Genomic DNA, 13,162 nt, shown 5'->3' with positions numbered 1-13,162 from the left:
GCTTTAAAAGCTGCTGGAGAAATCCTAACCCCACTGAAGTCAACAGCAAAACTTCCACAGGCTTTGATATGGCCAAAATTTCACCCTGAGTACCTAGTAATGAATCTTTGTCATCTAGCCCTCCCCTTGACTTGCAGGACTGCTCCATGCATTACATTTTCCAATGTTTTGTTCAGTTTGGGTATAAGTACTTCAAGACACAAGGATTTCTCTTTGTCCCCTGGAAATAGTTGCACAGGCTAATAGTTTAAGGAAGTTTTTGCTTGAAAAGTTGAGTAACAGAGCCAAAGTCTGTTCTTGGTTGAACTGGAGTAAACATGGAAAAGCTTGTTGACAATGCGGAGTTACTCCTCTTTTATGTCGGTGTAACCGAGAGCACAATTTTGCCAATTATTAACTTTTGTTACATTATTTGTATTTCTGTGCGTGTCAGGATTTGTTAATCTCATTGTTCAACATCAAGTAACCTTTTGCTGAAAACAGAGCGTCATTGTGAATTAGGTATCATCAGCTAAATTGAACCTCACCCTGTGCATTTGACAGATGGTAATATATTCATTAAGTGTTCTGTGGTTGCTTTGAGGTTGGAAAGTGCTATTTTTCTGGCTTCTAACTCAGAATTCTTGAGTAAAGTTGTATAAAAGCATAGTTTTGAAGGAAGAAGGAAAATCACAAAGAGCTTGTGAGCTTTTTTTTACTAATATCGTTGTTTACTACTGGGCGGATGGCACGGCAGGACTGCGATTGCTGCATGTTGCCTTTGGCTGCATAAGTAGCCCAGAGTGGAGTAGTGAAGGGTGAGGGAGATAGTTCCGCCATGGATTCTGTATATGTGCAGGTAGAACTTCTTGGAATTTGAAGTTATATTAAATACATCACTGTGGAGGCAGTACAATGCTGGTGCTTTGCGCTCGGATTTCACTGTCCAGAAAGATGATTTCCAGGAGTTCATAGAAACATAGAATGGTTTGGGTTGGAAGGGACCTCAAAGACCATCTAGTTCCAACCCCCTGCCATGGGCAGGGACACCCTCCACTAGACCAGGTTGCCCAAAGCCCCATCCAACCTGGCCTTGAACACTTCCAGGGAGCCAGGGGCAGCCACAGCTTCTCTGGGCAACCTGTGCCAGGGCCTCACCACCCTCACAGTGAAGAATTTCTTCCTTATGTCCAATCTGTATCTCCCTTCCTTCAGCTTAAGGCCATTCCCCCTTGTCCTATCACTCCATGCCCTTGTAAACAGTCCCTCTCCAGCTTTCCTGTAGCCCCTTCAGGTACTGGAAGTCTGCTTTAAGGTCCTCCCGAGCCTTCTCTTCTCCAGGCTGAACAACCCCAACTCTCTCAGCCTGTCCTCATAGGAGAGGTGCTCCAGCCCTCTGATCATCTTCGTGGCCTCCTCTGAACTCTCTCCAACAGCTCCATGTCTGTCTTGTACTGGGGCCCCCAGAGCTGGATGCTCTGCAGGTGGGGTCTCATGAGAGCGGAGTAAAAGGGCAGACATTGCAGTTGTTGCAAGAATAATCTGATGACAGGGCTCCTCTTGCAGAGCTGGTCATGTTTGGGGTCTCTAAGTTCATACTGAAAGTCTGCAGGGTGGGGAAGCAATTGGAGGTAGAAATTTCAAAAGCAGAACTGAGCCACATTCTCAGACATAGTTCCTCTTGGTCTCGTAATACTGAATCCTCCACACTGACATTCCCAAGACCATGCGAGGCTGAGATTAGATGCTTCAGGAGAAGTTCTCCACACAGCTGATTTAGGAGTCACCTAAACCAAGTATAGAAGAGACTACAGAGGAAGATCAGGGTGTTTAACTCAAACTTTTTAATTTAATTTACTCCCTTCAGGGAAGATTAATCCCACTGATTGACTTGCAATGGAACCTCAGCTGTTATCAGCAGACCTATTTAGTTATTTAATGATGTTACTAAGAGGATAAGTTGCCAAGGGAATTTGCTGCTTGGCCATTTCTGAAATTCATTGTGGGTAGCAGGTTCACCAATGGCGAATTAGTCACTTTTTAGTTAGTCACATCTTTTAAAATGTCTTTATTCAGTCTAGTGCTGTGACTGGTATTCACCAGAACCCTGCCCTGGTGAGTGCCTGCTGTCCCCTATGTTCTCAGTGGAGACAACATGTAGAGATGTCCAGATTTTCCCAAAATAGTCACAGTATGAGAGGTTTAAAATGAAATCTTTCTTTCTTCTGCTGGGTTTACTCAGTAATATGAAATATGACAACTTTTTCTGCAGCAAGAGTCCCAAAACTTTCAGAAGCTACAGCTTCTGAGGAGGTTATTTCTTGGTCTCTGCTTACATATTGATCAGATAAGAGAGAAAATGAGAGAGAGAATTTTCCTGACTTTTACATGTGGTGTCAGTCTTCAGTTGTGATCCACTGAATGATGAGTTATTTATCAAAAGTGAAACAGTTCAACAGGAGAGCTGTACAGATTACCTGATATTCCACAAGTGGGGTCTCATCTGGCAGATCTGGGCTGACATCACGTTGAAAAGGCATTTGAAACTCAGTCTTCCACTTTCCAGGAAAATGCTCTCCTTGTACCACTGGTAAAATCACTGCACTTCCCCAAAAAGTTTTGTGAGAAGGAAAAAATCTGATCTGACCTGCTTTTGATACCTCTCTCTTCTGTGAGGTCACTGGTGAATTCAAACATAAGGTGGGTTCTCCCACCTATACCAGCATTAGACACTTGTCTTTCTCTGATGTGGGGGGCTTAGAAGCCTCTTGCTTCAGTATTTTTGAGATTCTTTTACATATCCTCCTACTTTGAGTGGAGATTTCTCTGAGCACATTCTCAAGGAACCTAAGACTTCCTATTGCATAGTTAAAACTGAATGTTACAGGGCACTTAGAAATTAGGATTTTCAACATGAATATTTGCATATGGATTTAAAAAAACCCCTTGAAAACCATTGACAGGTTTTAAAAATCTGACCCTGTGCACCTAAACTCCATTTGAAATGGCAATTTTAGGATCTTAATTCTCTTAGCTTTTTGAAATTCTGTCACTATTCAGTTGGAAGAAAGACAGTTCTCCCTTGTTCACTACTCTTCCATTTTCATGGCTGTTCTGAGAGTTTTACTAGGATTAGAAGAGTTTCGATTACTTAAACAGGGTCATTGGAGTCACAAGTAGTGGTCCAGTTCTTGACTATCAGGATATGAGATGGTCCTGACCATGTGGTGAATTCACTGGGAGAACTCAGGATCCTGTGGGTTCCAGCAGAGCCTGTGAATTAGGTCACAGATGCGTTGAACCCTGAACATATGCTTATTTCTGGCCTAAAGCTGTTGTACGCAAGCACCAAGTATGAATTCAGATAGATGTTTTTCCCACTGTCACAAATAGGCTTCACTCCAGGCATTGTTTTTGAGACAGCCATGACGCACTTTGATATATCAATAAGAGCACAAAAAAAAAGCCCCAACTCTAATAAGTTCCAGAAAAGTTACATAAACACATATCACCTGATGCTCCTGTCTTCGTACACACACCTAACACACCCCATGAGCTAGCACGAAGCATCTACTGTAGTACTGATACTGGAAATATTGCACAGATGACTCAGAGAACCAACGATGTTATTGGTGAAGGGCATACTGGAAAATGCTCAGCGTTAAGCCAGTTATCTAAAATCTGAATGTGTAAAATTCAATTAAATCACAGTAATTCGATTCCATTGTCTCTAAATGAATTCATTGTAAGAGGACATAGTCTGAGGCTGACCAAGAGAAGGAGAACTATCTATTCAACAGGTGTTATGGGTCAAACCAAATAGAGATTGCTAAATCTTTTGAGTGTTGCCACATGGGGGTATATTACATGCTGTGCAGTTATTACCCTTCAGTAGAAGTTGTGCGGCGAAGCACAGCTGCAGGCGATTAAAGACACCACTGCCAGCATCTGACAGCAGAATGTCAGTGTCAAAATTCAATTTGATTAAATAAGGGATGGCAACACTTTTGTTTTATGGATGGCAGCACTTCAGTCGCTTTAGATGCTCTGCTTTCAGAAATAAAATTCTTTCTCTCCCTGCTATGTTTGTTGGGGTGTTTTCAGTTGGATCGCAGTCATTTTTCTAGTCAATCAATTAAGCCAGGATTTGCCACTGTGCCTAAGAGTCAGCCACAAAAGAGCTGGTATGGTTCCCTGGTGCTCGGCCAAGAGGCTTCAGTGGGAGCAAGACATCAGGCAGCTTAATCTGACTTCCACCGCTGGCACAAGGTTTAATGGATGTTAGGGCAGCAGAGAAATCATGTTCTGTGGTGTTCAGCTCCCGCTCTCTCAATGGCCCTGTATGCGCCGCCTTTCTCTCCATGCCAAAAACACGGGGCGGCTGACAGCAGAGCCAGCGGAGCTACCTGTGCCAGCAAGCTGCTCCACGCAGGGCGATCGCCGCAGCCCTTTGAAGCTTGCGTTGTGCTCTGCAAATATATTTATCTCCATAGGCCTTGTAGTGCTACACCAACTAAGTAACTTGACGCATTGAGTAGTCTCCCCTAAGTTAAATGGCAGTAAGTTACTCAGAGATATAAGATTTTACAGGATTAGGCCTTAAATGCTGACTCCGGGCCAGATCTGCAGCAGGTATAAATCACTGCAGGTAATTTTCACCAGCTGAAATTCTGGCCCTAAGCCCATGAGTCATGTTGTTATTTTTTCACATTGTAAATTCTTGCTGTTTCTTATTTATATTGCTTTAGCACTTTGGGGCGCTTGTCAGGGGCCAGGATCCCATCGTGCTTGTCACCCTTGAAACAGAGATGCAAAAGACCCTTTTTGCCCCGGACTGCAGTTTAAATAACATGCAAACCTGTGCAGTCATTCAGCTTTCTCTAAGTGCATTACTACAATCAAGTTTATCTATTATCCTTCTGGTAAAGCATAAGAACATAAATTCTGCACCTGGGTTCATATTTTTAATTAAAAAAATGACACTCTACATTATGTCTAAGTGGCATTTTAAGTCTGGAATTTGTTGGAGCCAGCAACAGTGTGGGACATGGTCTTTAGTAATTGAAGTGAGAGGTCCAAAGTCTCTTCTTGATTACGATACCTGATTTGAGACGTTATCAAAAGGAGAATTTGCACCTAAGTTGAGGGGAATCTTAACAGTGGCTATCTCATCTCTTTTGTGTAGCATTGTATTTAATTATTGTTATATTACTTTCATGTCAGTTGTAGTGTATCTTCCAGCTCTGTAGAGCTCTGGTTAGCATCTCTGGAATTATTGTTATTGCCTTTAATTACTCTGATGGGGGTCTAAAAGTAGTAAAAGTACAACTTTTTAGAGCTGAAGTAATGCTGGAAAATTCCTCTTCATTACAGTCCTACCTGGTTGCTTAGAAAAATAATGTAGCAGTGTATAGACTTTTTTTTTTTTTTTTTTTTGCTAGTCAGGAGAAGACATGGCACAACAGTTTCCTGTGTCCCCTTTTCCCATTGTACTTTGTCATTGGATTGTGTAGGTTCGGGAGCACAAATTAACAACAAAGAAATGGTTCTTGGCTTTTTTTCTAGATACTACCATAGCCATTGACAATGAGTGTTTCTAAATAATTCTTAGTGTGCCCTACTCACTTATTCACTGCTTTTTTGGCAAAGCCCTTGAAAGAGGCTTGGTGAAGGCTCTGAAGAAGCTGGATGACTACCTGAGAACCCCTCTGCCAGAGGAGATTGATGCAAACAGCACTGAAGAAGAGAAAGTGTCTAAACGCAAGTTTCTGGATGGAGATGACCTGACTCTTGCTGACTGCAACCTTCTGCCCAAACTCCATGTTGTCAAGGTAAAAGATGTCATGTGAATGTCACAGAAGCCTTTTTTGACAATGAAGTGCCCTGCTCCGACAGCCGTGGCCTAAATCCAACATGTATTTCAGCAGAGGCATCTTAAGTCCCAGAAGAGCAGAGTCTCAAACACACTTTTGCTCCTCAGTATTTCCTATAGGTTAACAAGCAATTTTGTATGTTGTACATGGGGAAACTGTCCCATCACTAATTAGCGGCAAAGCCAATATTACTATCTAGGTATCCGGTCTCTATTTTTACCCTACTGCAAGTAACAGCATATTTCATATTAATTATTTCCCATTATTCTAAAAAGAGAGGTGTCAAAAATGTAGTCGGTTCCCACCCATTTGTAACTTAAGAGCAGCAGTTCATCTTTTGGGGGAATATTTGTTCCAGCTGGTATTTCACACAGAGAGGTCAGCAAATCAAAGTCACTGCTGAGGTCCAGGATTTAAGATGTACAATGGTGGCTGGTATAGTGCAAATGGTGTACATCATCTTGACTTCTAAATGTTGCATTTATTTAATTTATCAGATTACATGTTTCTTTAGAATAAAGCAAGTACCTGGCAGACCTTGGCAGCAAGAAAGCTAGGAATTAAGGCCAAGTCATGTAACTAATTTGGCTCCATGAGCCAAAACATAAACTGAGCCTGGAAGCTGACTGCACACATGCAAAAAAATAGAAAAAAAATAGGAAAAAAAAGTGCATAAGTCACCAGGTAAGAAATGTGATAATATCCTCACAGGTCTAGCTCTTTTTTTGGCTCATTTTCATTGGTGACGTTGGATTCAGACAATGTGAAATGAATGTGTGGCCCCTTACTGGTTCCTGTCTCCTTGGGATGAAATGAAAGATGTCTAAAGAGAATTAAAATCTTTCTCAGACAAGCATAGCCATAGGATATTGCCTGAAAAGCATTTTACGGATGGAAGAAAAGGGTAAATTATTAAGACTTTTTCATTTGATGGAAGATGTGTGCTGGAAATTGTGAAAATCTTGACTTTAGTTGCCCAGCAGGTTTTATCTTCCCCATGTGTGTGTGAAGCATCATTGAAGGCAAGAATGCTTAGTAAAATGCAGTTTAGCACAGGATTTGGACTTGCATATACCAAGTGGATCCTGGTAATAAAAACAAATCTCAGTCATTTCTGAGAACATGACTGTCCTAAGAAATCTGAGATGGAAAACAGCTCTACCATGTGCTTTAAAAATAAAGGGGAACTCTGTGGCACATATGTATGTAATTTATGCCCAGGAACAATTTTATAATGTCAGAAAAATTAGAGATTGGAAGCACTCATTAAATCAGCTAATCCATCCCTTCCTATCAGCTAGTTCATTCTGTCACCACAGGATTATTCTATATGGTATATTCTTACAGGAAAACTGAAATATCCCAATCCAGCAAGCTACTTACCAACCAACTAGCTTTAAGCACAGATTAGTCCCATTGACTTCAACGGGACTATACAGGTGCTTAAAATTAAGTATGCACTTAACTACTTTCCTGAATAAGGGCCTGAGTGTTTATAGAAATCAAAAATTTCCCTTGATAGACAATTTCCTAGTCTAAAAAGTCTTGAAATATCCATTTTCTCCCCAGTTTATCCTAACACTCCTGTTTCTAATGCCTGCTAAATCATCTTGGTTTCTCAATCATGGTACCCATACCACCCTGAAATTTTCCTTTGCATGAACACAGATACAGCCTTCCAACAGCTGTAGGTGGTTACATCCTCTGACACCACTGGCCAGGCAAAATATATTATACATATTAAAAATAGTATATATAAAATAAAATATGTTAAATATAATAGTTATTATGAAAACATTGTATCTAGTTGTTACTAATGCCTTTCTCTAAAATCTATCTTCCTTTTTTTGATTCAGCTAATCAGCTCTTATGTGGTGTCTCAGCTTTAAGTGATGTACTTCAGACTGGTAAAAAACACCAAAAACCAATATGGTGAAATTAATGAAGTTCGGGTACTATAAAAGTCATAATTTGGTGACAGTAGCCAGGCCATTGATTTAGAGTGTCCTTAGGCCAAGTAGCATCCTTGCAAGATGGGGGACAGCCAACAGTCACTTTTCAGACTTTTCTATTATAAGTCTCTGAGTCTCCAAATATTTTTTCTCCTTTGTTACTTATTATATGACAAGAAAGAGTAAGAAGCTCTCTAAAAAGTAATCTGGAGATACATCACTAGCAATATGCTTTTTTCCTTCTTTTATCTTCGGTTTAGATCGTTGCAAAGAAATACCGCAACTTTGAGTTCCCGACGGAGATGACGGGGTTGTGGCGGTACCTGAAGAACGCGTATGCCAGGGATGAATTCACCAACACCTGTGCGGCAGACAAAGAAATTGAGCAAGCCTACGCAGACGTGGCCAAGCGGCTCAGCAAGTCCTAACTGACCTCAGCGGTGGCTCAGTATCCGCTTTTACAGACTCTTCTCCTTGTTGCCTTAAGATATATTTTATCATTATGCTGTCTGGTTGGCATCTCTATGACTTCACCTGTTCAAGTGTATTGGTCAGGGACAAATCTGCTTCTCCCTGGAGAAAAGAGAAGGCAGCTCTAGTGTGGGGGCTGGAGACCCTTTGAAATCTGAACCTAAGATCCAGCTCAGCTAATATTATTTCTAATCAGTATTGGAAATAAGTCTACTTTACTAGTTTCTTGTTTCATGGTGGAGGTATATAACCACCTGTATTCTATGGAATTTTTAAAATCACATATTAACTGAAATTTCAAGTAAGCGAGTTAGGAACACATAGAACTGATTCTTCTGCAGGTTATTTCAAAGACGCTTTTTCCCCCAGTGCTATTGAGATCCTTGAGGCAGGAGCAAAATATGAGAGAGAGAGAGGGGAAAAAAAATAGTTTGACCCTAATGAAGAGATGCTCTTAGCAGTTATATTTAAAAAACTCTCTGAATGCATATTCTGTCTTAGCAGGCCCAAGAGTTTATAGAGTATTTATTTTTAACTTGGCGCAAGAGGGGGAAGCCTGAGTGAATATGTCAGACTTGCAGATGCTACTTTGCATAAAATTTGCATGATGCTGTTGGATCTGAATGTTTAAAACGAAGGAGAGTGAATGCGCAATTGAGCAGGCCGCCCTTGGAAGAGTGGGGTAGTGCCAAAATGCCCAGTGGATCTGCTAGTTGGTAGAGACACGCAGACGTTAGCAATAATGGCGGCAGCATATTGACTCCCGCGAGTAGAGGTGATTGGCACAGCTAACCAAACCACGTAGGATATTGTCGTCTTGACTGTAGGGTTGCCAGTTCTTTTATAATTACTCTCTTGGGAAACTTGGACAGGCAGGAGAAAGCTGTCGTTGCACACAAATTCCAGGCAGGGGAAGAGCTTTCTTCACGTTGGGCTCCAGATGGGTCACTTTCAAGCACTCATCATCTCACCCCAGGAGAAGTTTGCTCTGAGAGCCTCAAAGAGGGCAGGATAAAACAGACAGGCACATTTCCAGACAGATATTTCAGCAAATATGCTAGCAGAAATCCCTGTGTGATGCCTTAGTCCCGCTCCTCCAGGGTTTACCGATCCAGATTATACGATTCTGAATCAGGATTGTTTTCTAAAACTGATTATTTTGTTCTATCTGTAGCCTCTGCCTGAGACAATCTGCTTTATACTAGTGATTATTTGCACATTACTTTAGCAAATTCAAAATGACAGCTCTTTTGCATGAAACTCACTGTACAACAGTGCACATTGCTCTTGATTTTCAGTTTGGGGGGATTTATCATTGTTTTCAAGGATAAAATAAAGCTGAGCTGTAACCCAATGTGGCTCCCCTTCTGATCAGAGCTGCAGAAAGCTGCACTGATTTGAGGAGAACCCCAAGCTGGTGAGCTGTGACCAAGGGGGACCTTGCAGCAAGCTCGTTTGCAGCCAGAGAGCTGGAAGACTGGAGACAGCATCGAAAGCCAGCCTCTGCCGTGTGATGCTGATGACAATCTGAAGCCATCCTGTTGCTTTGGTGTGATTATTCCACTGTTCAGACAAACCCAGCTGGGAGCAGAATGTTACTTGTTGACTGTGAAGATAGTTTGTGGTTGACTATTGTTTCACATGCAATGGTCAATTTGTTCTGAACTTTCCAAAGCCTTAGAAGAAAATCCATGAACTCCCAAGTGTTCCCCTAGAATGGGCTATTTTAACAATGGCTAGACTGGAGGGCAAAGGCTCGCACTCTTTAAAATATTGCTGAGAAATCAGCTGGCTCAGAGAACACTAGTAGCAGCCAGAAAAAATCTAATGAGATTAGAAGTGTCTGCACAAGCACATGTGGCTTGTTAAAAACATTTCTTCATGAGATTGGAATTATTTGTGATTTTTTTTTTTTTTAAATTAAGGCAATTATTTATTTATTTATTTTAATTGACTCAGTCCTTTCCATCTGTCTTTCTCGTTTTGTTTTCACTCAGCATGCTGGTCAAGATGGCTCTGTCTGTTTTGAAAAGTATTAGCAATGCTCTGCAAATTCATTTCTAATGAAAAGTCTTCTATCTAATTAATGGTCACTGGGACTTTTTAACTTTCAGTATGATTTGGCTAGGAGCATACCGATCAACAGAATCTACATTTTTCTTAGTTGTCTTTTTCCAGGTTTGTACTTCAATTAGTGGGTTTGCTTAATCACAGTTGCAGTGGATCTTTGAATGAAGGCACAGAGGCAGATGCAGGTTCTTGCTCTGTGCTTATTATGTTTAGCTCCTTAAAGAAGATTGTCCAAACATGCAGCAGATCTCAGGCAGAGTAAGTGAACCAGTTTCAGGGTCTCTCCGGATTTCTTCTGTCTCTGTGAATCTTCACCAATTTGCTGAATCATGTGGTTCTGAAATGTTGTAATATGTCTTACTTTTGCTAGAAAAGGGCCAAAACACAGTTGATCTCAGTGACTTCAAATTGCATCTGTTTTTAAAAAAATTATGTTTAAAAATGGTTCCGCTTATACCAAAAAGAAAACAAGCTTTTTGTAAGATGATTTGCATGTTCTTAAAATCTTTTTAGGATTTCATTATAAAACCTGAAAATCCCCAAGGCACCTTCCTTTTAATTAATAATAAAAAAATCTTAAATATCTTCATCTTTCTAACAACACTCCCAAAAAATTTCAATATAATGTACTGATGGATATGAGAAAGAATAAGAGGAAAATTAAACAGTTTTCAACTACCGCACCCGTTCCGTGTGAATTCAAGTCTCATTCTGCATCCTAACTTTGCATCTTACTCATAGCTCTATTATAGGCTGATCTAAGATTATGGACAGGTTCAGGCATTCCTTGACCTTTGTTTGGGTTAGAAATCCAAGCTCATGTTTTCAGACCTGTAACTTTTGCTCAACCTTTGTGCTTTTTGGCTTTAGCCATAGTCAGAAGAAGGAAATACTGGAAATCCTACATAGAAAAGTGTTTTGCTAAGATTTTTGAGCTCAGTTCTCTAGACTCAGGATCCATCACCAGTGAGATTTTAAAGGGCTCCAGACTCCTTTAGGCAGGGTATTTTTGGTGACCTTCCATTGTATTTAGAATTATAAGTAATAAATATTAATCATACAGGATTGCATATCTACATTGGCAAGGCAGCATTTCTGAAAAAGAATCTAAGTGACAAGACAGACATTGCAGATTTACAATAACTTTGTTCATAAATTTTTTGCAAGATGTAAAGAAAGACATAGTGCAGAGGGGGAAGAAGCCAACAATGTGGATTTAATCATCTGCATTTCAGAAATGCAGACCAAATGTCTGTAAAGATGTCCATTTCATCCAAACATTTCTTAGATATTTGTTTCAAAGCTCCCTGTTCAGTCAATCCAACAGTCCATTCATATTGGAACTAATATTGATTTTTCTTCTATTAGCGGTGCTATGGGAGTGCTAGAGGATCCCATATATTACCTACTCTTATTTTCTGTTAGACTAGTGTGGAATACAGAGCTACAGGTCTTCTATGTTTGCATCAGCTTAAAAGCCACTGCCATGGAGGAATGACAGTCTATATCACAGAGAAACTAGACGTCTTTGTTTCCTACAAGAAAGTTCAGTTGAATTGCGTACAGCGATTTAAGTATGTATTTATTTTATTCTAACCCCAATCCACCTTTCCTCTTCTCTCACCCATGCTCAAAGTCCCCCCCAAGTCAGCCATAACCATTCTGTCGTTTCCTCAGTGCTAAGTAGCAGACTTGCTCGTGGATGGGCACATGGGGAAGCGTGTTTTAGCGTAACCCATCTGTCATGTGGGATGAAATCCAAAGGCCACGGCTTGCGGCACTGCTCCCACTACTGTGCCAGCAGCGAAGGTGAGAAGCAAAGAGAGCTCCCTTTCTGCATTGACTGAATTTGGCTAATTAGCTGAGTTCAAGGTATTGCAAAAATTTAGGCAGTGGAAATCCCACTGATGTAAAGCCCCAGAAGTACATGGAAACATTTATTTTTTTAAAATTAATTGGTGTTTTAAAGAAAAAAAACCAACCCCAAAGTCTTGTATCCTCCTTCATGTGTATTCTTTTAAGCATCAGAAAGTTCGCGTTTATTATACTGCTAAATATATTAATTGTTCTTGAATTACTTTTGATATTAAGCAATATTTTTCCAGTAGAATTTGCCTTTCTGCTGAATCTTTCATCTTTTCATTAATTTTGATGCCTGCAATGACCTAGTAATTCCAGAGGAGGCAGGAAAGCTGTGAGACTTATACTTGTTGAGAAGTTGAAGGAGGTAATGATTTTTTTGCAGAAAACAGCATTAAAAGCATTTTTTAGAAACGTGTCTTCTCATCTGCGCTGCTTCAGCCAAGAGTGATAGACTGTTTAGTCTGGACTGTGATTTTTAGCACAGACCTCAGCAAGCGACCATGTTTAAGAAGGCTTTGCCTAGCGATTTTCCCGGGATACATAGAAATGTCCCCTCTGAGTCACAAAATTTCCCATTTCCTTGGTCAGGAGAGATCTGCTGGTTTGTACTGGCACTGAACTATGACAGCCCACCAACTCAGTGTTAGGCAGTGAAAAAAGTTCCCTCCTCTCCCCTTATAGCTCACGTGCAGGGAAAGCAGAAAGCATTAATCTGTTTTATTTCCTTCTCCCACATCCCAAGCACCACTCCAGCCCTAGCAAAGCACAGAAACCCCATCCAACGCTGGTTTTCAAAGCTTGATCAGTCCGTGTTTTAACGTGTGACATAAAGGTCTGAAGATCCTCAGGCACTCACCACGCAGCATTACAGTACTCAGCAACGTCTCAGAGACCGCAGCAATCCTTATTCCCCTGGTACCCCAAATCATTTCCCTTTCACTGTTTATTGGAGAG

At 40.7% G+C, this 13,162-nt stretch overlaps 1 protein-coding gene across 3 annotated transcripts in view; it reads left to right on the top strand.

Moving 5' to 3' along the window:
• Positions 1-11,028, top strand: part of CLIC5 (chloride intracellular channel 5) — a 78,921-nt gene extending 67,893 nt beyond the window's left edge. For all 3 annotated transcript variants that reach the window (XM_054819221.1, XM_054819219.1, XM_054819222.1), the window contains 2 exons: positions 5,629-5,810; positions 8,065-11,028. In XM_054819221.1, coding sequence (XP_054675196.1) covers positions 5,629-5,810; positions 8,065-8,232 — 350 coding nt within the window. In that variant the 3' untranslated portion in view covers positions 8,233-11,028. The remainder of the gene's footprint in view (positions 1-5,628; positions 5,811-8,064) is intronic.
• The last annotated feature ends 2,134 nt before the right edge of the window (positions 11,029-13,162 follow it).

Source organism: Grus americana, chromosome 3 (assembly GCF_028858705.1).
Source record: "Grus americana isolate bGruAme1 chromosome 3, bGruAme1.mat, whole genome shotgun sequence".
Taxonomy (NCBI): Eukaryota; Metazoa; Chordata; class Aves; order Gruiformes; family Gruidae; genus Grus; species Grus americana.
Note: the sequence above shows the minus strand (reverse complement) of the source record. Positions and strands in the feature narration are given on the sequence as shown.